The 25,736-nt window shown below is 39.3% G+C and overlaps 1 protein-coding gene across 1 annotated transcript in view; it reads left to right on the top strand.

Annotated features, from left to right (window-relative positions):
- lats2 (large tumor suppressor kinase 2) overlaps positions 1–23,588 on the top strand; it is a 67,634-nt gene extending 44,046 nt beyond the window's left edge. The window contains exons 3-8 of the mRNA XM_003219251.4: positions 11,573–11,705; positions 12,434–13,965; positions 14,768–15,350; positions 16,589–16,771; positions 18,155–18,261; positions 19,667–23,588. Coding sequence (XP_003219299.1) covers positions 11,573–11,705; positions 12,434–13,965; positions 14,768–15,350; positions 16,589–16,771; positions 18,155–18,261; positions 19,667–20,161 — 3,033 coding nt within the window. The 3' untranslated portion in view covers positions 20,162–23,588. The remainder of the gene's footprint in view (positions 1–11,572; positions 11,706–12,433; positions 13,966–14,767; positions 15,351–16,588; positions 16,772–18,154; positions 18,262–19,666) is intronic.
- Positions 23,589–25,736: the final 2,148 nt, after the last annotated feature.

Below are 25,736 nucleotides of genomic sequence, written 5' to 3'. Positions count from 1 at the left end.
GTTTCTTCCTTTCTGTTGAAGTTGTCCACATGCTTGTGGATTTCAATGGCTTCTCTGTGTAGTCTGACATGATAGTTGTTAGAATGGTCCAGCATTTTTGTGTTCTCAAATAGTATTCTGTGTCCAGGCTGGTTCATCAAATGCTCTGCTATGGCTGATTTCTCTGGTTGAATTAGTCTGCAGTGCCTTTCATGTTCTTTGACTCTTGTTTGGGCGCTGCGTTTGGTGGTCCCTATGTAGACTTGTCCACAGCTGCATGGTATCCGGTAGACTCCTGCAGAAGAGAGAGGATCCCTCTTGTCCTTCGCTGACCGTAGCATTTGTTGGATTTTCTTCGTGGGTCTGTAGATAGTTTGTAGGTTGTGCTTCTTCATCAGCTTCCCTATGCGGTCAGTAGTTCCCTTGATGTATGGTAAGAACACCTTTCCTCTGGGTGGATCTTTGTCTTGACTCTCATGGCTTGTTCTTGGCCTTGCAGCTCTTCTGATGTCTGTGGTGGAGTATCCATTGGCCTGTAGAGCCCAGTTTAGGTGGTTGAGTTCACCTTGGAGGAGGTGAGGTTCGCAGATCAGGATGTCCTTGGTGCTTAGATTGAGGTTGCTGATCTTTTCTATAAAGTGTGTAGAGTCCTTGATATAATGTGCAGTGAGCCCAATGTGGGTTTGTATTCTGGACACAGAATACTATTTGAGAACACAAAAATGCTGGACCATTCTAACAACTATCATGTCAGACTACACAGAGAAGCCATTGAAATCCACAAGCATGTGGACAACTTCAACAGAAAGGAAGAAACCATGAAAATGAACAAAATCTGGCTACCAGTATTACAAAACTCCAAAATCAAAACAGTAGATGGGAACCAACACAATGAGGACTTGACTGAACAAAGGATGCCCCCAGGCAAGGGACAAAACATTTCCAGTGCCAATTAGGGTGATTAACTGAAACATTAATGCTGGCTCCCAGTGACAAAGAACTCTTGCCACACCTTGGACTCTACACAGATATATATTCTTTCCTTTCCTGACTTAGTTTATCCATACCTCACAACCTCTGAGGATGCCTGCCATAGATGTGGGCGAAACGTCAGGAGAGAATGCTTCTGGAACATGGCCACACAGCCCGAAAGACATACAACAACCCTGATTTTAGATACTTCTTGCTTGAATTTTCTTTCTCTTTCCTAAAAAGAAAAGGGGCAAATTCTTGTACCCTGTATTCCTGTAGAACAGTTCACACTGTTCTTCCTCAAACTGGAACTATCTCTTCTCTAGTCATCTGTATTTTTGTAGACTGCATGTTCTACACTTCAGGTGTAATGGTTAGTACTTGGGTGGGGGACTGCCAAGGAATAACAGGTACTGTAGGCTACAAATCAGAGAAAGGTAAGGGTGAACTAGCTCGTAATATTTCTGCCGAAATGCTCCTTTGTTCCTGCTGAGATGCTCCTATGCAACCAATACATCTTGACATTAAGCGTGCAAGATATAAAACACTTGGTGAGTCACAGGTTATTAACACTGTTTTTCAAGTCTACTTCTCTAGAAATATAACAAATATTTACTCCATATTGGTAGTTGCACTTGGAATTTAAAAAGTACTTCTAACTTTTAGAGATACAGAAATTTCCTGAACTCATATCTGCATTATAAAATAAGAACTAACATTCGTTTTAGCATTTGGCTTGCACTGACTTGGTCTCATTGGTATGCCAAAATCAACCTTGTGTTTACACTAGAGCTGAAATGTTTAGAGTACAAAACAAGATCCTCAGTAGTGGGTGTAGGTTATTTTTAGGGTGGGGGAGTCGTATTTTGTTTGTGGAAGGGGTTGGCTAGCTAGGAGGCAGACTGCTGACACACATTTCCTCAGTTCCCACCTGCCATGGTCACAGTCCAGACAGGCGAGCAAAACAGGCATCAGAGATTATGTAATACATTGACATAAGATATTAAATTATGTAAACTTTGTTTCAAATATGGAATAATTCCAAAGATTTTTAAACGGGAGGAAAAACTAAGATATTCTTTTGTTCAGGTGGGTGCATATTAGTCAGGATAAACGAAGTGGTATCTTTGGGGCTTCATATTTTCCTTGGTGTTGTAACCAAATACAGTTAAACACAAATACTGCAGGTGAGGAAGAGGGAAATATTGTATTAGGAAGATTAGTACTTAAATTGGTGGCTGCCAAGGAACACCAGGTACTGTAGGCTATACTGCTGAGGAAGGCAATATTTAACTGCCTCTGAGTATTCCTTGCCTAATAAAATCTTATGAAATTCATGGGTTATTTTAAGACACACACACACACACACACACACACACACACACACACACACACACAAAGCAGGCAACCCCTGCATCTGAATGTTCTCTCTGAGTTTTGCTGGTATAAATTAATACTCCTCTCTTCCAAAAGATTTTCTATATGTATCTTCCAACACATCGAGTCTAGGGTAAAGCTAAAGGTTTCCCCCTGACATTAAGTCTAGTTGTGTCCAACTCTGTGGGTTGGTGCTCATCTTCATTTCTAAGCCAAAGAGCCGGCATTGTCCGTAGACACCTCCTAGATCATGTGGCCAGCATGACTGCATGGAGCGCTGTTACCTTCCCGCCGGAGCAGTACCTATTGATCTGCTCACATTTGCATATTTTTGAACTGCTAGGTTGGCAGAAGCTGGAGCTGACAGCAGGAGCTGACTCCACTCCCCGGATTCGAACCACTGACCTTTCGGTCAGCAAGTTCAGCAACTCAGTGGTTTAATCTGCTGCGCCACCAGGGGCTCCATATGTATTACAAAGCCTTATACTATTTTATTTGTTTATATGAGAAATGTTTATACAGTAATACTTTTGAAGATTCAACATTTTCTCATAGCATCTTGCATGATAACTTTGATAATAAAAAACACAATAAAAGCCATATTATATTTATGAAAACCATAAACTGACATTATCCGAACTAAAATTGAGTTGCTGTTTTAATGATGACTGAAATGGTAGTGAGGGGTTTTGCATCAATTCTAGTTTGATTTCCTTTGTATATCTGTTGTTGGGCTTTTATGTTAGTTTTCTATGCATGGTGTTCTGTTATTTCTTTTTCTTTCAAAGTGGATATTGGTTCTGAGGATAGCAAGGGCAATGTGGAATAACAGATGTGTTTGTCTTTTGGTTTAACAAGAATCAGCAAAACTTTGCCCTGTAGTTGTCTGGCTGAAGGTCACTTGAGAAATTCTTGCAAGCTGGCAAAATTAGCTTTTTATATTATTGACTTTGCCTCAACATACTTAAAGAAACCTGTCCTTCCAGTATGCCTTGGGGTAACTGCTGACATCAACAAAACCAGCATTTAATAATGTGATCGCGTCCAGACAGCAAAACAGCATGCTTGGGTCCATCCACAAGTTAAAGAGCTCTTTCTGGTAGTGCTGACCATTTCAACATTTTTTCGATCAATAATAGCTAATTCCTTCCTTCTGTGTGATTGGGCTGTCATTGGCCATACCTTCTTTGCTGGCTACCTCTTCCCAGACATATTAGACAATGAGAGATGGCTGTGCTACCAGGATGAATGGAAATGATCTGAAGGAAGATCCTTCTTGGAAAAACAAGCAATTGATCCAAAGACTTGTGTGTTATTACAAAGGCTCCAGAGAAATGGGTTTTCATGTCCCTGGTAAGCGAGATACTTGCCAAATATTTAATTATTTGTTAGCATTGTAATCTGCCTTCATTTACGGTTACCATTCATACACTTTGGATAGATTTTATCCAGTTTCTTTGCATAGCATCCCATGTCCATTTGGATCTTCACCTGGCCCCGGTTTCATTTTTTTTAAAGCAATTCTCTAACCTTTCTAGAAGACATATCAGGCAAATTGTGTAGCTATTGTCCTGCAAGACACAGCTTGGCCCTTGCCTTTCAGACACAAGGGAAGGCACAGTAAGCACATATTATTAAACACAGTAATATGTTCAAGCAGCAAGTTATAAAGGCATTGTGAAGATGTAGCATGAAATGAAAGCAGAGAGAATGAGGATCCATCAACACTGTAAAATCAATACGGTTGGACAGCAGTTTAATTCCCATGGTTCAGTGTTATGGAAAACTAGTAGTTTAATTTGGTGAAGTGTCAGCACTCTTTGGCAGAAAAGGTGAACGACCTTGTAAAACTACAACTCCCATTGTTCCATAGCATTGAGCCATGGATCTAAACTAGGTTCAAACTGTGTTAATTCTAGAGTGAATATGCACTGTGAGCATAAAAGTAATGCAGTGTGAGAGCAAGGGAGAGAGGAATTGTGTGTAAAGTCATGCAATAAAGTCAAGGAAGGAAGTAGGAGGGGAAGGGACATATTATGGGGGTGCAAGATGGGGTGAGTAGGAGGGCAGGGCAAGTGCCAATCAGCAATAACACACAATAATTAAGTGAGAGCACAGATATGCTAGGTACAAATGAGCTGAATAGTATGTATAATATAACCCCTGTATCAGTAGGAGATATATTCCTATACTTTGCATGAATACACGAAACGGTATGATAATGATGATGACGATGATGATAATAATTATTTATATGTATTCTCCCCTGTCTCACCGAGGAGACTCAGCATACACAATACAAAGGCAAACATTCAATGCCAGGAAACAACAATAATAGTGAACCCGGTTGAAATTAAGAGCCTCCAGCCCAGTAATATACCATAAAGTTTTTCTGGAGGACCTAGAAAATGCCTGGCGGGGATAGTATGTTTTGTCAGATGGTGATACAGTAGAGTCTCGCTTATAATAATAATAATAATTATTATTATTATTATTATTATTTTATTTTTATACCCCACCCCATCTCCCCAAAGATACTCGGGGCGACTTACATGGGGCCAACATAAACAGGCTGGCAGAACGTTGGATAAGTGGAAATGTTGGATAAGAAGGAGGGGTTAAGGAAAAGCCTATTAAACATCAAATTACGTTACAATTTTACAAATTAAGCACCAAAACATCATGTTTTAGAACAAAACTAGAGAAAAGGCTGATCAATACATGGTAACGTTATGTAGTAATTACTGTATTTATAAATTTGGCACCAATACATCGCAATGTATTGAAAACATTGGTTACAAAAACATTGACTACTAAAACAGTTGACTACAAATAAAGATAGAATTACATAAAACAGCTGTAGATCTGGGCGGGAGACAGAATGCGTTGGATAATCCAGAACGTGGGGTAAGCGAAGGTTGGATAAGCGAGACTCTACTGTAAATGAAATTTCAGGTAACAGCCCCACAGATATGGGGGTCATATTATACATTGTTATGAAATGTCAAGCAGGTCAAAAAAAGTTAAACTGGCCTTTTTCTCAGTTATAATCATACATATAATCTGGATCTGTCAAGGAAATTAGAAATATGCTAATTCTTCCATTCCTGGTTTTTGTCCTTTTCTTTGCCCTGTGAATCAGGTGGCACTCTCAAAGGCTTCCTGTGATATTTCCATGGATCTGTAGTATTTTGCCATCAGTGAAAAACTGATTACAAAAATAATGACAGTGATCTAATGAGAATACCATACATGACAAAATGATAATTGCATTGTTATTTTATTTGTACCGGACAAGAAATGTACCGTATGTGCCCATTTTACATGGTCTCCCTTCTCCTTATTAATCTCCACAACAATCTTATAAGGTAGGTTTGCTGAAAGGTAGCAAAATCACCTGGCAAATTCCATGACCAGCAGAGATTTTAATTTAGATCTTCCTGTGCCAAGTTCAACACATTAAACATTGCAGTGTGATAAGTTGTTGGTATAAAATGATACACATTGTGAAATGTGGTACAAGAATACATGAAACAATATATTGCTTTAATTGGTGAATTAGAATACAAATTAAAATAATATGTCTAAAATTCAAACACTTTATAGACACGTGAGGACATTAACCTGAGCTTTGCCAGTCCTGGTTTTGCAATATGACAATTATATTGACTCTCAGATGACAACCAATATTCCATGCTTGACATGAAGGGATGATACTAACACCCAGCAAATGGAGAACCACAAATAAAACACTTTTTTAAGTTGATAGAACATCACTCTAGGAATCCCTAGGTCCTTCAGTGTGACTTTGTGATAAATTTTTGGCAGAAGTTGTACTGGATGACCTAGGGATGCTATATTAATCAAAGCCATAAATTATCAAATGTATAAAAGCTAAATCTACAAACGTGGAGGGCCAATTGTGAGAAGTGTCCATGTGTGTATGTTGGACAATATCAAGGCTTTAAAATAAGTTGAAGGGGTAGTATATGGGTCAACATAAAGCAAGATCTTTACAGCGCACTGACACACCGGTTTTGTTGTTGTGTTTGTGTGTATTTCTCTATACATAGCCATGATATTTTTTTAATACAGTGGTTCCCAACCTGTGGTCTGTGGACCACCAGTGGTCCCAAAGAATTAAAATATGGTCCGCAGCCTCACCGTTACTACGCCATTGCAATCAGAGCGACTGGTCTTGCAATACCCTCTTATAGTGCTGAGGCAATGGGGATGTTGGGAAGAGGAGAGGCTGATGAAGTACGCAACAACAAGCCTCCTGACTGCTGCTTCTCTTCCTTTTCCCTCTTCCTAACTGGAGCCGTTCCATGTGGCGCCTGGAATCAAAGGCGCCCTGGTGTCTTCATTTTTAGGCCTGTTCCTGGGGTTATTTGGGGTGCTGATTCAGAAAATTGCATTGGATAGACCACATCAGCTCTTGTTGTTGTTTATTTGTTTAGTCGCTTCTAACTCTTTGTGACCTCATGGACCAGCCCACACCACAGCTCCCTTTTGGCCGTTGCCACCCCCAGCTCCTTCAAGGCCAGTCACTTCAAAATTACATCAGCTCTAAATTATTAATTATGGTTTTCTGTGGGCAAGCACATGGTGACTACTGGATGGCATATGTTTAGTATCAGGAACTAGAACTAATGTGGTCTATCCAATGCAATTTTCTGAATCAGAACCCGAAATAACCAAACCGAATCTAAAGTTGACCAAAAATTGATTCGTAACCCTTTTCATACTAATGTTGGAGAGTGGTCCCTGGTCAATGTGGTCTCTGGTCAAAAAAAAAAAAAAAGGTTGGGAAGCGCTGTTTGAATATATGTAATAGTATAATATTTAACACTTTACGGATCTGTGTGGCCCAACAAAAGCAAGACCTTATATATTTCTTCTATATCATTCAAATAAAGCAGCCCAGAAAGGAAAGTCTCTTTTAAATGTTCTAAGTTCAAGGGGAGTTGGGATGGAGAGAAGGAATCTTTCTATAATCTCTTGAACAATCTTTACCAGTGATTATAAATATAAATATTTGTTGGCAACCACAATCTTTTTTTTAATTCAATGAAAAATGTTGCTGGGCAGTCATATAAAACAGCTCAAGCCTTAACCTCTGCCAACGTGGCTGGGGTGGGGGGGCAGAGGCCCAAATAGGGGAAACAGACTAATGCTATTTGTCTTCAGTATGTAGAGGCCATTCAGGTGGAGAACATACAGAAACATCCCTTTAGAGAAGAACGTTTTTCCTCCTGGTGTGTTTGGATTGATATTAGTTTGTGACATTTTTAAAAAGGTGTTTCTAATAGGTCTTAAGACAATTTTATCAGTAAACCTTTATATCAGTGGTTCTCAATCTGTGGGTCCTCAAGTGTTTTGGCCTGCAACTCCCATCCAGTTTACCAGCTGTTAGGATTTCTGGGAGTTGAAGGCCAAAACATCTGTCTAGCTAATCATATAACTTAGTTGTCATTAACTGCCATCAAGCAGACTTCACCTACATGGAAGAGAGACATCCCAGTCACCTTATCACGAATAACCCTTTTCAAGTCTTGCAGACTCAGCCCTTTTTGATTGAGTCTATCCATCAGAAATGCATTAATGTTTTCCACTTTTTAAGTCTCTTCTATCTTTTCAAGATTTATTGTTTCTCATAGGGAGCATGTCTTCTCATTGTATGACCAAAGTACAACGGTCGCAGTCTAATCACCTTGCTTGTGGAGAGAGTTTCAGCATGATTTGCTCTAGGACTTTATTTGTCTTAGCAATCCACAGGAACTATAGAATTCTTCTCTAGCACCGTATTTCAGATGAGTTTATTTTCTTCCTATCGACTTTCTTCACCATCCAGTTTTCACAACCATACATAGAAATGGAAAATTCAATGACATGGACAATCTTAGTAGCAGTATTCAATTATATATCTTTACACTTGAGGATCTTCTCTTATTCTTTTACAGCTGTCCTTCCAAGTTATAGCTTTTTAATGATTTCTTGACTGCAGTCTCCATTCTGATTAATGACTGAGCCAAGGTATGAAAAAAGCTTTAAAGTAGATACGTTCATCTACTTTAAAGTTAAATAAATCACATGTACCAATTATTTTTGTTTTCTTAATGTTCTACTGGAGCAGCTTAAAGAGCTGGGCATGTTTAGCCTGCAGAAGAGAAAGCTGAGAGGAGACATGATGGCCATGTATAAATATGAGGGGAAGTCATAGGGAGGAGGGAGCAAGCTTGTTTTCTGCTGCCCTGCAGACTAGGACGCGGAACAATGGCTTCAAACTACAGGAAAGGAGATTCCACCTGAACATCAGGAAGAACTTCCTAACTGTGAGAGCTGTTCAGCAGTGGAACTCTCTCCCCCGGGCTGTTGTGGAGGCTCCTTCTTTGGAGGATTTTAAGCAGAGGCTGGATGGCCATCTGCTTAATTTCCATGCAATTTCCTTCTTGGTAGAATGGGGTTGACTGGATGGCCTATGAGGTCTCTTCCAACTCTATGATTCTATGATTCTACTGTAAACCCTCCATCACACTTTCCTCAGTAATCATACGAAGGCTTTGCTATTTTATACTGGTAGTATGGCATCATCTGCATATCTTAAATTGTTAGTGTTCTTTCCTAGGGCAAGTCACTTTCTCTAAGTTTTGGAGGAAGGCAATGGTAAAACCCCATTAACCCCAACCTCTTCATATTGATCGCTTGTTCAAGGTATTGATTAGTGGGGCAAATGACTAGCAAGCAAAAAACAGTCATCTGAAACTTTGGAGGTTGTGTGCTCCTTCGGTTTCATATCATACGGTGGTAAAAAACAATCCCATTTTTGTTTCCTACTCAACCGTACACTGCTACTGTCAGACTTGTGATCTCTTGTCTCCGGGGCATCACCAATTCCTTGTCTTTTCCTTCATCTGGTCCTCTGAACTTCCTTTTGCTTCAACATAGATGTTCTTCAGCCAATTCAGCACAGCTCTTAATAAAATCCCTCTTGTCTTGTGTTACTTGAGAGCTGAAACAAATTAAAGAGACAGTTGTGTAACAGAGCTTTCCTAAATTAATATATTGGTAATAGGACCCGCTCTAGAATGAGGCAATGGATGCTAATGGACAGCAGTATCGGTTCTCCAGTCATTTTACACAAACCAAAAGCCATTTTCCTTTTTTTATAAGGCAGCATTTGGTGTGGCACAAAACTTGCCCTAAATCCCTTAAACTAACTTGCTGCCCTTGCTGTGTACTTTCTGTGTGACACAATAATGGTTTCTTTTTTTAAGAAGTCGAGATTATATGTTTGCTCCCCTAAGAAAGATTGAAAAGGAGTTTAAATGTCTCCAAAGCATGCTAATAAAAGAAGGCGATCTCAGGCGCAGCTGAGCTGATGCTGTGTGCGACTGCTGCTCTGAGCAGAACAGAACACATCCCTTCCCATTTGGGAGCCTTTTGTCTCTGTGCCAGAATTCGGTTCTCTTGTGTTTGTGTCTTGGGTTGCTAAGTCATGCTGTTGCAACAGCCAACCTATTCTAGACAATTCTGTTCGGTGATGAATTACAAAATACATGTACGTTTCTTTCCTGAGCAGAGCTGGAAAGTGATTTTGTTATTCCTAAGATGACCTTTTTCTAACACACCTAGATGGATAACAGACTTGTTTTGTTTAGGGTAGTGAATTTAGGACGCAATTGTGTTGGTGCACTATGCTAGTGTGAAAAAGTTGTCAAAGTGGTTGTGCTTTCTCCAGTATTGTCTAAGGGTGCATCTACACTGTAGAAGCAATGTACTTTGACACCACTGTAACTACCAATGGCGCAGTTCTATGGAAGTGGGGACATGAGAGAAGCCTTCTAGCAACACATCTGGGCGTCCTCTGGGCAACTGTTTTAATTGCCCATGTTTTAATCCTTTGTATTATATATTGGCATCGAATTCTGCCAGATTGTGAGCCGCCCTGAGTCCCTTCAGGTGAGAAGGGCGGGATAGAAATGATGGAAATAAACATCTCTGTAGACAGTCAATTCTCTCACACCAGAAGCGACTTGTAGCATGTTCTCAAGTTGCTTCTGACACAATTAAAAACATGGAAGCTGTAGTTTTGGAAGGTCTTCAGCTTTCTCACTGGTGCCTCACTGACTACAAATCCCACGATTTCATCAAATTTAACCTTCAAAGCGATGTCAAACTGCATTAATTCTGCAGTGTAGATACACCCATGGTGCAGTGCCTAGTGCTGCCAAATGTTCAACAAACATACACACTGCCCTATCTTTCATTGTGAACTTTTTGGTGGATGAATTTGCCTTGAGTAGGGGATTTTTCTTCCTCCTCCTGCCTTTATCCCAGTCTCCAGGGTGGCTTGCAAAAGTCAAAGCAAGTTGCATCATACAGAAGTTAAGAATATTAAATACCGGTAAAATGAAAAACAGTTAAAAACATAAAGATTATAAAGAACAATGAATATAAACATTACAGTCAGCCCTAAAAGGCCAGCTAAGGCAAAAAAAGCTTTCACCTGCTTACGGAGAGAGAGCAGTTAGGGTTCTAATCTACTTCTCTTGGGGTACATCTACACTGTAGAATTAATGCAGTTTGACACCACTTTAACGTCCTTGCCTCAATACTATGGGATCTTGGGACTTGTATTTTGTTGAGGCATCAGCATTCTTTGGCAGTAAAAGGTTTAAGACCTTATAAAACCAAAACTTCCCTGATCCCACTGAGCCATGGCAGTTAAAATGTTGTCAAACTGCATTAATTCCACAGTGTAGCTAAGCTCTAGGAAAGGAGCTACAAAACCTATAAATCAATTTAAAAACAATAATTCCACAAGGTCCATTGCACAGTCAATTGCAACATTGTCGAAATAACTTCACTGCTGAATATTTATGTCATGCTAAAAGTTTATAAGATCTTGGATCAATTAGCATGTTGATACGTTTCATAACACTCATGTTGTGTTTCCAAACGTTGGCTGTTTTTACGTAGGAGTTCTTACAAAAACAACTCCTTTTTAAGGCTATAGTTTCTAGATTCCTCCACACTGGTAATATTGGTTGGGGATTCTGGAATTTATAGTCCAGAAATAACCTTTTCAAATTCTGGGCATACACACTTGTCATCTAAAATAATATTACAAATTAAAGTTTATTCAGATATCATATGCAGTTTTTTTTTAGTTTCAGTTATATTGTGCTTTCTAGATTCTTTCTTAAGTCCTCATTTGTGTCTGTATTTCAATTTTGTCTAGGAGATGGCTATAAGAGCTCTCAAACAGACTGGTAGTAGAAGCATTGAAGCAGCTTTGGAATACATTAGCAAAATGGGATACTTGGACCCTAGAAATGAACAAATAGTCCGTGTAATTAAACAGACTTCTTCAGGTAAGCATGAGTGGACTTACAGTTTCCTTTCTATTTCTGGACTGTTTAATCTGGATTTGATCCCAGTGTGAATAGGAAAGTAAATTGTTACTTCTTCTGGCCCTGTTTTGAGTCCTTTCTTGAAGAGAAAGATGCCTTGCACCTGGGGACTTTTTGGCAATATTTACTTCCATTCCTAGACATTTAATACAGTGAAATAGAAGTTTTGCAGTAACTCACATTTAGTTAAGAAGCTGTGAAATAGAATTCACAAAATGAAATGTGAAAATTTTCCACTGTTTTCAGTGAAATCCCTTTGGAGATAGAATTCTGAACTATGTGGTTCTATTCCTATTTCACTTCCTTATTTTAAGAGTTGTGGACCATTAATATGTGTGTAATGATGTTGTATGGCACACTTTTTACCACGTCCCTGTTTCTAATTTGATGTAAACGGAAAGATAAACTTTGCCAAATACCCAAGGTTTTAAATTACCAGGAAGAACAATTTGACGACTTTATTTGGTGACAGAGGATTGAAGATGGATGTTTGTGTGTGTGAAGGAATCAGAGCTCGGAAAAGTTCCTTTGAGAGTTGCTAGTTCCCAGAATCTTATAGCAATATGGCCTTTAGCCAGGCTGGCTAGAGAGTTCTAGAACTTGGAGTCAAAAAAGTAGTTTTTCCATACTGTAGAATGTGTTCATATGAATGCTTTTCTAACATTAACCTGTTTGTTATTTCTATATAGGAAAGGGCATTATGCCAAACAATGTGAGCCGTAGGCCAAGTTTTGAAGGATCCAGTGAATCGTTTCCGTCCTATCACCAAATGAGCAACCCATCATATGAAGGGACAGGCTTTGGGGCAGAAGCTGCTAACATGCTTGGTGATGTTCCCAGGCCATACATGGACTACTTACTTTCTGCTTCACAGCCTGCAACTATGAATCCTCCAATGCAAAGGCCAGCTGGCTTAGGTGCTCACAGTGCACCTAGCGGTCACCAGCAGAAAGCTTATCCTGCCAACATAGATTCCTCTGTGATCAATTACTCCGTGGCTACTCATAGTAGCCAAGCTTTACAACTCCAGGCTAGTCATGGCTCAAACAGCCCGCACTACAGCAGGCAGCCTGTCATGGTGCAGGGCGAGGCTCTTGGGTATGGGATTCAGCGGAGCCAGTCATTTCAGAACAAGCTGCAGCAAGAGGGAGGATATCCAAGCCTTCCAAATAAAGTCTCAGTTGCTCAGAGTAATTCTGGGCATGGCTTCCAACAAGCACCAGCTAATCTGTATATGTTGCACTCCCATCACAAGCAGCCAATGCCATCTTCTCACCCAATGCATGTGATCAGTAGAGGGCCGGCATTTCCAAACGAGTTTTCAGACAGCCCACCACCACCAGGTCTGTTGACACCATCTAGAAATAGTCTGAACATGGACCTCTACGATATGAACAACTCTCAACTTCAGCAGTGGCAAGCCACCTCTTCCTCTTCGTCCTCTTCTTCTTCCCGCCGTGATTCATTGCAGAACCCAACTTTGGAAGCATCTCCTCGGTCGCATGTGCCCTTCAGGCCAGATGCCTGTGTCCCCAGCAGGACTAATTCTTTCAACAACCATCAGCAGCAGATACTGAGGCAAACTCCTCCAGGCAAATCTGATGCGTCTCCAAATACCATGACAGCAGTCACATCTGCTCATATTCTCCAACCAGTGAAGAGCACACGCGTGATGAGGCCAGAACCGCAGACTGCTGTAGGCCCTGCTCATCCTGGCTGGTTATCTGCACAGAATTCAGCTATGGACGGTTTAGGAATGATTGAACAGCACCCCCATCCTGTTGGCGGATCTAACACTTACCAACTGGAGGTTGAGTATAGCAGCCAGGAGCTCAGGTGTCCTCCACCACCGTATCCAAAGCATTTGCTGCTACCCAATAATTCTGAGCAGTTCGATATCAACTCCTTGTGCGCAGGAATGGAGCAGACCCTGCGGGTAGTCCCAAGCCCAGCCAGCAGCAAAGCTGAGGAGAATGGAGAACGACATGACAAAACGAAAACAGCCAAAGCCGAAAAACTAAGCAAGGATAAAAAACAAATCCAGACATCCCCAGTGCCAGTCAGGAAGAATGGCAAGGATGAAGAGAAGAGAGAGTCGCGAATTAAGAGTTACTCACCCTTTGCCTTTAAATTCTACATGGAGCAACATGTGGAGAATGTCATAAAGACCTACCAGCAGAAAATGAACCGTCGGCTGCAGTTGGAGCAAGAAATGGCCAAGGTAATTATAAGTGTGCATGTGATACATGAATCTTTGCTTTTGTAAATATGAAGACTTTGAGACAGCTTCCCGCACAGGTTACAATTTTTTTTTCTCATTTATACATTTTCCCCACTTAGGAGCATGTTTTCCGAGTAACATTTAAAAGTATAGAGTTGATATTATAGAATTTTGAAGTAATGCAGGGGCATATTGCCCTTTAACCAGTACAGTTAGTCATAATCTTCCTTTAATTTCTGAGATTTTATCATAGATTTGTCAGGCTTTTCTTGCCTGCCATATAAGCTAGTAATGTCCCTTTAAAGAGAGAAGAGATGAATACAGTATTTTACATTTGTGAATAAAGAAGAATCAGTATGAACATGATCTTGAGCCCTGTTTATTATTGGACCAGTGGCCTCAATCCCACATACTCTTGTGTGTATGTATGTGCCTTCAAATCATTTGTTCACTTATGGGGACCTCATGAACTTGATAGTTTTTTAAAGCAAGGAACACTGAGGCCCCTTCTAGACTGCCATATAATCCAGATTATCAAAGCAGATAATCCATATTATCTGCTTTGTACTGATTATATGAGTCTACACTGCCATATAAAGCTGTTCAAAATGTTTAACTTGGAAAGAAAAAGCATAATCAATAATACCATCGCTGCAATCCCTGATTTAATAGAGATGATACAAAATGACCCTTGCTCTTTAGTGTGTAACTATTTGTAAAATGTATGTGTGTATGTATCGCTTTCTGAGAATGTGTGATAATCACACTTTGCCATATTTTACCCTGTCCTTTTGTCACCAAGGCTGGCCTTTGTGAAGCAGAGCGGGAACAAATGAGGAAAATCCTCTACCAGAAGGAGTCCAACTACAATCGGCTGAAGAGAGCTAAGATGGACAAATCCATGTTTGTAAAAATCAAGACTCTGGGCATTGGTGCTTTTGGGGAAGTGTGCCTTGCCTGCAAAGTGGACACTCATGCTTTGTATGCCATGAAAACCCTGAGGAAGAAAGATGTGCTGAATCGTAACCAGGTGGCCCATGTCAAGGCCGAGAGAGATATCCTGGCAGAAGCTGACAATGAATGGGTCGTTAAGCTTTACTATTCCTTCCAAGACAAAGAGAGTCTCTACTTTGTGATGGACTACATCCCTGGAGGAGACATGATGAGCTTGTTGATTCGGATGGAAGTCTTCCCAGAAAAGCTAGCCCGGTTTTATATCGCTGAACTCACACTGGCCATTGAGAGCGTGCATAAAATGGGATTTATCCACAGAGACATCAAGCCCGATAACATTCTGATTGATCTTGACGGACACATCAAACTGACTGACTTTGGCCTCTGCACGGGATTCCGATGGACACATAACTCAAAATATTATCAGAAAGGTATTGTTCTTGTACATATGGGAGTGAGCAGATTTCAATGTTTTTAATAACAATATTTTGTTTTCATAATAACATGCTGAGGTTTCTGTGTTATTGCATCAAGGTTAAGAGGAAACAAATCCCTGTTCTTAGGACTTTTCAATGTCACTGTGAAAGTTTAACAAAAATGTTTGACACAAGGAAGACAGAGAACAAAAGACCAAAGGAAGAGATGGGGTCGGGGTAAACAGCATAGGGGTGTAGGTCAATTTCAATGATATATTTATGGTTTTAGTAGAAAATGAGAGATAAAGGTTGGTGCTTAGATGCAACTAAGGGCAGCTAACAATAGGTAAACCAATCATAAAGTAGAATATTGTTATAAGGTACCTTTATATGATGATGATAATATTTTTAAAAACAATTATGAGATTTTATCACTCACATTGATAAACCATTAGAACATAATATGCCAGACATAATTTGATTGTGAAAAAAGGAGATTTGATAATAAATGTGCCAACCCCATAGGGAGCCACTGAAAATAAAGAGAAGGAAACAAGTTGCTGAAATCTACCGAGATCCAGTGCTTTTGGAGAAGGAAACAGGTGTAGGGCCTATGATTATTGGTGCTCTGAAGCAATTGCAAATGGATTGACAAAACATCTGAATTAAATCTCCACATACAAGATCCCAATAACACAATTACAAAAAGTTGGCTTGGAACTTGCTGCATTGCTCAGTAATAGCTCACTGATTCCTTGGTTTAATTTAATGGGATCCAAATCACTGGTGATCCAATACTCATTCAATACATTGTATACACAACTTCAAAAAATTAAAAACATCTACTAGAGAAATCACGGCACTTGAAATGAACTGAGAACTAATAGTTTGTTATTTATGTTGTCGAAGTCTTTCATGGCCGGAATCACAGGGTTGCTGTGAGTTTTCCGGGTGTATGGGCATGTTCCAGAAACATTCTCTCCTGACGTTTCACCTACATCTATGGCAGGCACCCTCAGAGGTTCCTGCCATAAATACCTCACAACCTCTGAGGATGCCTGCCATAGATGTGGGTGAAATGTCAGGAGAGAATGCTTCTGAAACATGGCCATACAGCCTGGAAAACTCACAGCAAACCATTTTGTTATTTCTCTGCCTTGCTAGTGTAAAGTCGAGCCCAGTGGAAATATCTTTTATGAAACCTTCCCACATAATCATACTTGTTTTCTTCTTTTTTCCTCCTCTTTTGAAAGGGAGCCATATCCGGCAGGACAGCATGGAGCCAAGTGATCTTTGGGATGATGTATCTAACTGTAGGTGTGGAGACAGATTGAAGACCTTGGAACAGAGAGCCAAAAAGCAGCATCAAAGATGTTTGGCTCATTCGTTAGTTGGCACTCCAAATTACATTGCACCAGAAGTTCTGCTACGTAAAGGTAGGAGGCTCCCATCTCTGTTGGATGAGACTGGCTATTTTAATTCTGATCCTTTCTTAAGTAAACGTTACTCTCAGGAAGGAAGTTTAAGATTGACAACTCTGGATATTTTTCTAAATCCATATGTGGAAGCATATCACGATTCCAATCAGGATGAATCAATATGTTGTTTTTTCCACCTACTTGTAAGATGCCCAGAAATTCTGCAGGATTGAAAGGTAGGGAGAGTTGAAAGGAAGAACATAACAGAAATGCAACCCTGGTTTTCTTATTAATGCTATTTTTGCATCTTTTTAGATCCTTCACATTACTTTTCCACATTTGTTTACAGTAGAGTCTCACTTATCCAAGCAAAACGGGCCGGCAGAGCCTTGGATAAGCGAATATCTTGGATAATAAGGAGGGATTAAGGAAAAGCCTATTAAACATCAAATTAGGTTATGATTTTACAAATTAAGCACCAAAAAATCATTTTAGACAACAAATTTGACAGAAAAAGTAGTTCAATACACAGTAACGTTATGTTGAAATTACTGTATTTACAAATTTAGCACCAAAATATCATGATATATTGAAAACATTGACTACAAAAATGGCTTGGATAATCCAGAAGCTTGGATAAGTGAGTCTAGGATAAGTGAGACTCTACTGTACTTGAGGATTTGATTAAAATGTTCTCCTTAGGAATCTCAAGATTTTCCAGTGTGATTCTGTGGTCAATTTCTATTAATCATAGAGTTGTGTTGAAATTCCCAGATAAGTGTTCTCTTAAGTAGGAAAAAAAGGGAGGGGGTCTTTTTATATTGTGAACCACCCTGAGTCCCAAGTTTGGAAGAAAAGTGAAATACCAATAAATATTACAGCAAGAACAACAGCAGCAGCAACAACAACTTCTTGTTTAGCAGTCCATGAATGAAATACAGTTGGCTGTCCATATCCATAGATATTGCCCCTACAGATTCAACCCCCTTCCCAAGAAATTCCCAAACTCTAATTTTGATTTTGCCATTTTATGTAAGGGATACCATTTTATTACATTGTTGTTTATAATGGGATGTTAATACCCATGGATTTGTGTATCCAAACAAGGTCCTGGAACCAAAACTCAGTAGATACCCAGGGCCCACTGTGCCAGAGGAGCTGTGAAAATCCAATTTGCTTGCATGGGCAGGATGTAGGTCAGTCACCAGGAGGCATATAAAGCAGATCTTTTAGTCATTTGGCTTTTTAGTCACAATTAATCCTTCTGGGATGAAACTCTGAACTCTTATGCCCTGTGCGTGTTTAATCGGATTATTATGTTCAAAACAAAAAACAGGAAACCTTCTACATAAACCTGTTCTTCTGAACCATATAGTATGTTTTTTCTTGCTTACCTTTCAGGCTACACTCAGCTTTGTGACTGGTGGAGCGTTGGTGTGATCCTCTTTGAGATGCTAGTAGGGCAGCCCCCCTTCCTGGCTCCTTCACCCACAGAAACCCAGCTCAAGGTAAATACAGCTCATGTTGATTGTTGTGATATTAATTGTAAGACCCATGGGGGAAAAGTTAATTGTAAGACCCATGGGGGAATTGTAAGACCCATGGGGGAAACATATCTTTTAGTCTTTCCTCTTCTTTCCATAGGCTTCCTAAATTGATTCAGACTTGAAGTAACCAACAGATTTGGGCAAGACATGGTTTTGGACAGATAAACAATTTTTAAAAACTACAGTCACAACTAAGATATTGTGGAGTTAGAAAAGGCATTTAAAAGAGCAAACAAAATGATCAGGGGCCAGAACAACTAATTCCCTTATGAAGAAAAGCTAACATTTGGAGAACAAGAAAACTGGAGTCAGTAGGTCTTCGGTCTGTTTCAGTAGATCTTTCCTTATGCCATGATGCAACAATGAATATTTTTGAAGAATATTTTTCAACATATTAATATGATTAATTAATCAGCCTAACAGTGAAATTCCTCATACATATCAATACTCCTTAGAATATAATCCAAATGTTATCTATATGGACATAGAAAAACTATTTTAAATCCTTTAGTCTTTGAAATAATCCATATTATTAAGTATCAGAGTACCCTTTTTGCCCTATTATTAATAACATTTTGAAGCTTAGCAATAATAATGGTCCTTAAGAGAGTAATTTGACTTAATATGTCACACTCTTTTTGTTCCCACTCTTCTGTGACGAGCACAAGATAGCAGCTTTGTTTTTCCAGGTTCCAAGGTTGTGATATGAGTCAACATAGGGACAGAACAATATAATATGCAATTGATTTCAACGATCATGAAGCAATACATTTTTGCTATTTTCAACTATTTTCTCTTTCCATGAAAGAAAAATAATATGTAGGAAGCATAGCAAGAAGCAGAATTAACATTGGAATCAAACTACCTAGTTGTGATTTCATAGAATCATAAAGTTGGAAGAGACCACAAAAGCCATCTGGTTTAACTACCTAGCATGCAGGAACACACAATCAAAGCACTCACAACAGATGGCCATCCAGCATCCACTAAATAACCACCAGAGAAGGAGACTTCACCAGACTTCAAGGAAATCTATTCCACTGTCAATCAGTTCTTGCCATCAACAGTTTTTCTTGATGTTTAGGTAGACTCTTAAAGTTTGATTAAGGTTGTACAGAAAACAACTACTCACTCCTCAGTGTGACTTCCTCAATGTGATGTCTTCTAAAATAGTTAAACATGGCTATCATATCTCATCTTAACCTTCAGTTCTCCAAACTAAACAAATGCAGTCCCCAAGACTCTCCTTATAGAGTAGCAAACCTCATAAGGTAACAAAAAGGATTTGCAGCTTGTCTTACACTGGGAAGTTTTGTATTTCAGAAGGAATACTATTGTATGCTAACAGTATATTTTGACTCTTCAGGTGATAAACTGGGAGAACACTCTACACATTCCCTCCCAGGTCAAGCTGAGCCCTGAAGCAAGCGACCTTATCACAAAATTGTGTTGTGCTGCTGAAGACAGACTTGGAAGAAACGGGGCAGATGACATCAAGGCTCATCCTTTCTTTGCCTCCATGGACTTCTCGATGGACATCCGCAGGCAGCCCGCTCCCTACATCCCAAAGATCAGCCACCCAATGGACACCTCCAATTTTGACCCCATTGAGGAAGACAATCCTTGGGACGACGCTAGTGAAGACAGCACCAGGGCATGGGATCCACAGACTTCTTCTAGTGGGAAACATACCGAACACGCCTTCTATGAGTTCACTTTCCGGAGGTTCTTTGATGACAATGGATACCCGTTCAGATACCCAAAGCCTTCTGGACTGGAAGTAAGCCAGTCTGAGAATTCAGATGTTGAAAGCCAAGATGGGCTGGAGCAGACTGGAGCCTGTCAACCTGTATATGTGTAAATTGCTTACAGAGTTTTCTAAAAACCAAACACTTTATATACAAATGTAGGGTCTTCCTCATGTAACCCTTAGTTGGGATAAGTTCCATTTGTGAGCGATACAAGTCTTGAAGAGACAAGAGACTTGCAGGCAAGGTTCTAAGTGCTAAAGACTCCAGTTAGGCCACTTAATAATGTAAATATATATATTGAAGCATTCACTTGAAATCTGGCAATTTATTATAATTTCCAAGCATGAGCTTGTTCCCCCTTCTTAACCAACATGTCCATATAAATTAGTGTATTGCATATGCTAAACATTTACAGGCTTCCACAGCATCTTGCTATTTTTTATGTTTCAAGTAAGCAAAGAGCACTTATTTTTGTTTATAGCAGGGTTGTGTCTTTCCTACTAAATTATAGGGATTAACTTTGACAAATCATGCTGCTGTTAATTCTTTTCTCCTTTAAAAAAAATTATCCATCGCACTTACGTCACACTTTTTAGGAAATTACATTAAGATTGAAGAACATGTAATTAAAGGTCTCTGTGCAATAATGTTTAATAAGAGAGAGAAATGTCCACTGTCTAATGTCCTAAATTTACTGGTGCCAGTTGTATCCGCGCCATAATCTTTGTGTGTATGTTTCCGCATTTCAAAATCCTGAGACAATTTTTGAAGCTGCTTTATTTCCAATTTTAAAACAATTTTGGAATTTAGTGTAATCAGAGTGTGAGCAAGGGACAGTCAGGGTGTGCTTTCAGCGATTGGTGTGGAGAATGGTGCATGAGCTGTGACTGGGGTGGGCTTTTGGGGTTTGAAATGACCTTTTTCTTGCCATTCACAGGCAGGCCCTGTGTATCCATTTTTTAAAAACTGAGGGTCTACAACTTTGGACCTTCGGAATGCGTGTGCTGATAATGTATTGTGTGGATGGTTTTTCTGTTGTGATTGTTTGCCACCATTACATGTTTTTAAAACAAATTATAAAGCTCTAATTTTAGCAATTGGTGGTGTGTGTATAGGAGGAAGAGATAGGTTGGTTTTATTGATTATCTTGTTTTGACAGAATATTTATCCTCCCAAAGAAGGGTAAATCACAGAACATTTAAAAAAATAAATCTGTGGCCAATACCTACGGCACATTCACATAGTACATGAGATGCAGTGTTCAGTTGTTTGAAAGTCACCATATAGTATTCATGCATGTGATCATTGTGAAAATGTATGGAAGGTATATAGACAATAACCTGCGAACCTCTTGTGCCTTAAATTTGATTCAGGAGCCTTATGTCCTTAGATTTATAGGATTCCTCTGATCAGTAAAGTTGAGGGTGATTATTCAGTGACAATATGTACCTTTCTGAAATATGTTGGGCAGATGAAGTTGCCGTTTGTCAGGCCGCTGGGTTTTCTCCTAGCCAATATTCTTTCCTCCAGCCAGCAATCATTATTTTGGGCCAAAGTCTTACAGGCTCTGATTTAAGATATCCTTCAGTGGGTGACATTAGGGATTGACTATAAACATAAAGCTTGGGTGTCGCTATTGAGCTACAGAGGTGTCCCCGGATGTACCTTTCCATTATTGCAACTACTTTATATACTCATGTATAAGTTGATGTTACATATAAGTTGGGGGCAGGTTTATGGATTTTGATACAACCCATTGATAAGCCAAGGGTCATACCACAGAGAGGGGAAGCACCACTGCCACCTCATAGATTCATAGAGTTGGAAGAGACCACAAGGGCCATCCAGTCTAATCTTATGTCATTCAGAAACATAGAAGCAACGCACCCCTGATAGGTGGCTATCCAGTCTCTACTTAACAACCTCAGCTACTCCTGGCTCCTACTGCTGCCATTTTCCTACCAGGCATTCAAAAGGGCCAGTAGCAGCTCCATAGCTCAAAGAGTAGAGGAAGTTCCTGCCTGTTTTAAGGTCTCTTGGTGGGGTCTAAACTCTATCCTTCTGCCACGATATTCAGTGAAGGAGATATTTTCTTTTTTTAGACAAATGAAGGTATAGTACTTACATTGACCCATGAATAAATCAACCTAGTTTTTGGGGGTTGATTTTTTTTTGATTAAATGTCTAGACTTAAACATGAGTATATCTTATGGTGGCAAATCACAATACATAGTTGCCCTTAACAATTCATGGAAAGATCAAAATTTAGGCATTCCTTGAGAACTTAAAGATATATCAGTATATCTTGCATGTTTGCATCTTTATTATCACTTGGAAGCCTAGATGATACATACGTGATAAACCCCTGAGCTTAAAAAATGATTTTGGCAGGGGACAGAACTCCAGAATTACCCAGGTTGTTAATTCCTGGGGCTCTACTAGCTGTGAGATTCTGGAATTCCAGTCCAAAAAAATTGACTTTTCCAAACCCTAAGCAAAAGCATTTTGGGAAAAAATCTATAGAGAGGCACTGTCTTCACTTGTTTCAACAGTGTAAGAGAAATGGTAGGAAATCTCTTTTCTTGAGGTATATACCTTGCAATAACATGGTTACATAATATTGATAATCATTTATAAACATACTGAGACAACAATGTCTGACAGTGTTCTAAGACTTTTATAAATCATGAATTGTTTTATCTTTTTTTAGACAGGCAGGCCTATTTTAACCATGCATACACATAAATGAACATATTTGGGGTTTCAGCCTTAGAGGTCTAAGTAAGTTACCCAAACGCTGGCCTCCATTATTCCTGGTCTATTAAATTGTTATGTATTATGGTAGACCACACTAATTCTTCATTTCTATCAAAATACAAGCATATTTTAAAATATTTTTTAAAACTGTTTAAAATACGCATTTTATTAGCTATGTTAACATAAGGATTATTCAAAATAACGGAATACTAAAGATAATTAAGCCATAAGTATCTACATTTATATTCTATATATGCCTAAATAGTTTTTCCCCCAGGTCCTTGATTCAGATCAGTTTAACAGTCCTATTTTTAAATGGTTGATTGCAATAATATTTGAGGGCAATATTCCACTGTTTTTGCTTTATTTTAAGTTTTTAAATCTGAGGCTTCATTTTTTCTATGTTATTTCACATATTATTCCTTTAACATTTTAGCCTATCATATCCTACCCATTTTTTAGATATCTAAAGCAAGAACACCTGTAAATCCATCAGGCTAAACTCAATAAATGATTGTGTATTTGTTTACATTTGTATGAAAGGAGTGTTCTGAGATATGCAGTGCTTGTGTTGTGGCAGTTTATGAAAGATGCAGTATTACTACTTTTTATATAATAATGCCATGTTTTTATATTTACATCTATCTGACATTCTTTTATGTGGTAGGTTCTTCCTCAGGAACTCAGTTTAACTGTTATTTATTTATCATTTGCCTTTCAAAAGCTTCTGCTGGCACAATTTTATTATTATATATATATAAAAAATTGAAAATCCAAGAAGTCTCTTTGTGTTCTTTTGGTCTATAAAAAGATTGGAAGTAAACTGAAATTTTGTAGTGCGCCAATGAAGAACAAAGATTATCTCTTTATCTGACTATCCCTAGATCCTCCATGTCTTATAGAAAACCAACTTTTTAGGCCTATTAGTGACCAGGCAAAGAGAGTTTTACGACCTTGGTGGCAGATTTATTGTAAAGCTCCCCTGAAGTGAGCTGTGAGATTATATGAAGAGATTTCTCAAACAAAAAAGAAAAAAAATACAAAAGAAGCACATGTTTTGTTAAGATTAATGACCTCTTGGAAAGACAGGCAGAGAAATGTCAGCGTGCTGGAAGAAGCAAAGACCACTAGCACTGAAGCAATGCTCCTACGCTGTCAACTCCACTGGACTGGCCACGTCCGAATGCCCGAACACTGTTTCCCAAAGCAGTTACTATATAGTTAATATAGTTACTGTTATATATATATAACAGTTAGTCAAAATGTTGGTGGACAGGAAAAGAGATTTAAAGATGAGCTTAAAGCTAACCTTAAAAACTGTAGCATAGACACCGAGAACTGTGAAGCCCTGGTCCTTGAGCGCTCTAGCTGGAAGTCAGCTGTGACCAGCAGTGTTGTGGAATTCAAAGACGCACGAATGGAGGGCTTCAAAAGGGAGAAACGTGCCAAGAGTAAGGCACGTCAAGCTAACCCTGACCGGTACTGCCTTCCACCTGAAAACCGATGTCCTCACTGTGGAAGAACATGCAGGTCAAGAACATGGCTTTACGGTCACCTATGTACCCACCACCAAGATACTACACTTGGAAGGCCATCATACTTGGACGAGGGATCGCCTAAGTAAAAGTGTGATCAACCTATTCCCAAAAAAACAAAAACCACGCCATGAAACAAATATGGAGGAATAAATATAAACAACAAATGTTTCTAGGAAGGAAACAGTTCTGGCATTTGGAATGGAATTCAGATGAGTTCCAGAAAGATTGAGGCAGAGAATGGAATTCTACACATTACATTAAGGTCTTCTATAGAACTCATTCATCTTCTCTGACTATGTGGCTTATGACTGCCATCACAATATGCTTTCCCATTTCCAGCAAGTGTATCAAGGTTCCATTTCCAGGCTAGTCAGTTTCTATACCTTTGGAGGGGGAAATGTCCTTATCTGACTGCTTCCAGCTGCAATCGGTCACTTCAACCAGGATTAGCTTCTCTCACATACAACTCATCCACATTTACATATCCTATGGCTGCTACGGGTTATGAAGTGATGGGGCTCATAACCTGAGAACAATGAAACATTAAAAAGGGATAATACTCCAGCCTAATATTGTGAAAATCCTGTAAAATATTACCTATGCAGTAATATCCCCATATCTACATACTTGCTGTGGAAACAGAGAATAGTGGATAATAGCAAACCCTACTGAAATGAATTAGAAGGTTACCATAGTCGTGCTTGAAGTCCTAGTACTGCTGGGACTAGTTGTTCATCAACATCTGCAAAGTCTCCTGATTCCCACCTCTCCTGTAAAATAAAGCATGACAATTTGTAACATGGAGCACTACTTAAATTCACTATTAATGATTGGAAAGAGCCATCTAGTGGTAAGAAAGACATAAGCAGTGTTAGGAAGTTAGAAGTCTTAGGGCCCTTCCAGACAGGTCCTACATCTTAGCATCTGATCCCAGGTTTTCTGCTTTAAACTGAATTATATGAGTCTGCACTGCCAGATACCTGGGATAAACAGAAAACTTGGGATCTGATCCTGGGATATAGGGCCTGTCTAGAAGGGCCCTTACTCTGGGATATTAATTATCTGTAACTAAAACAAGAGTTTGGTGGAAATCATTTTTTTTTTGTGATTCATGCTGGCCGAGAGATTCTAAAAGTTGAAGTCCCACCAAGTACACTTTCCAAGCCATGCTAATGTTCACAAAAACAAATGGTTCATCATTCAATTAATGTTATATATTAACTCTGAGATCTGATTCTGTTAAGCATTATGGCCAATATCTTGTATCTGCTACAGAGATCCCTGTCACACTACACTGTTATAATCCTGTGATTCCACTTAAACTGCCATGGCAACATTTTACGGAATTCTGGGGTTTGTAGTTTGGCGGGTCCCAGGAACTCCCTGGCTA

This window comes from Anolis carolinensis, chromosome 3, assembly GCF_035594765.1.
Source record: "Anolis carolinensis isolate JA03-04 chromosome 3, rAnoCar3.1.pri, whole genome shotgun sequence".
NCBI classification, from domain to species: Eukaryota; Metazoa; Chordata; class Lepidosauria; order Squamata; family Dactyloidae; genus Anolis; species Anolis carolinensis.
Note: the sequence above shows the minus strand (reverse complement) of the source record. Positions and strands in the feature narration are given on the sequence as shown.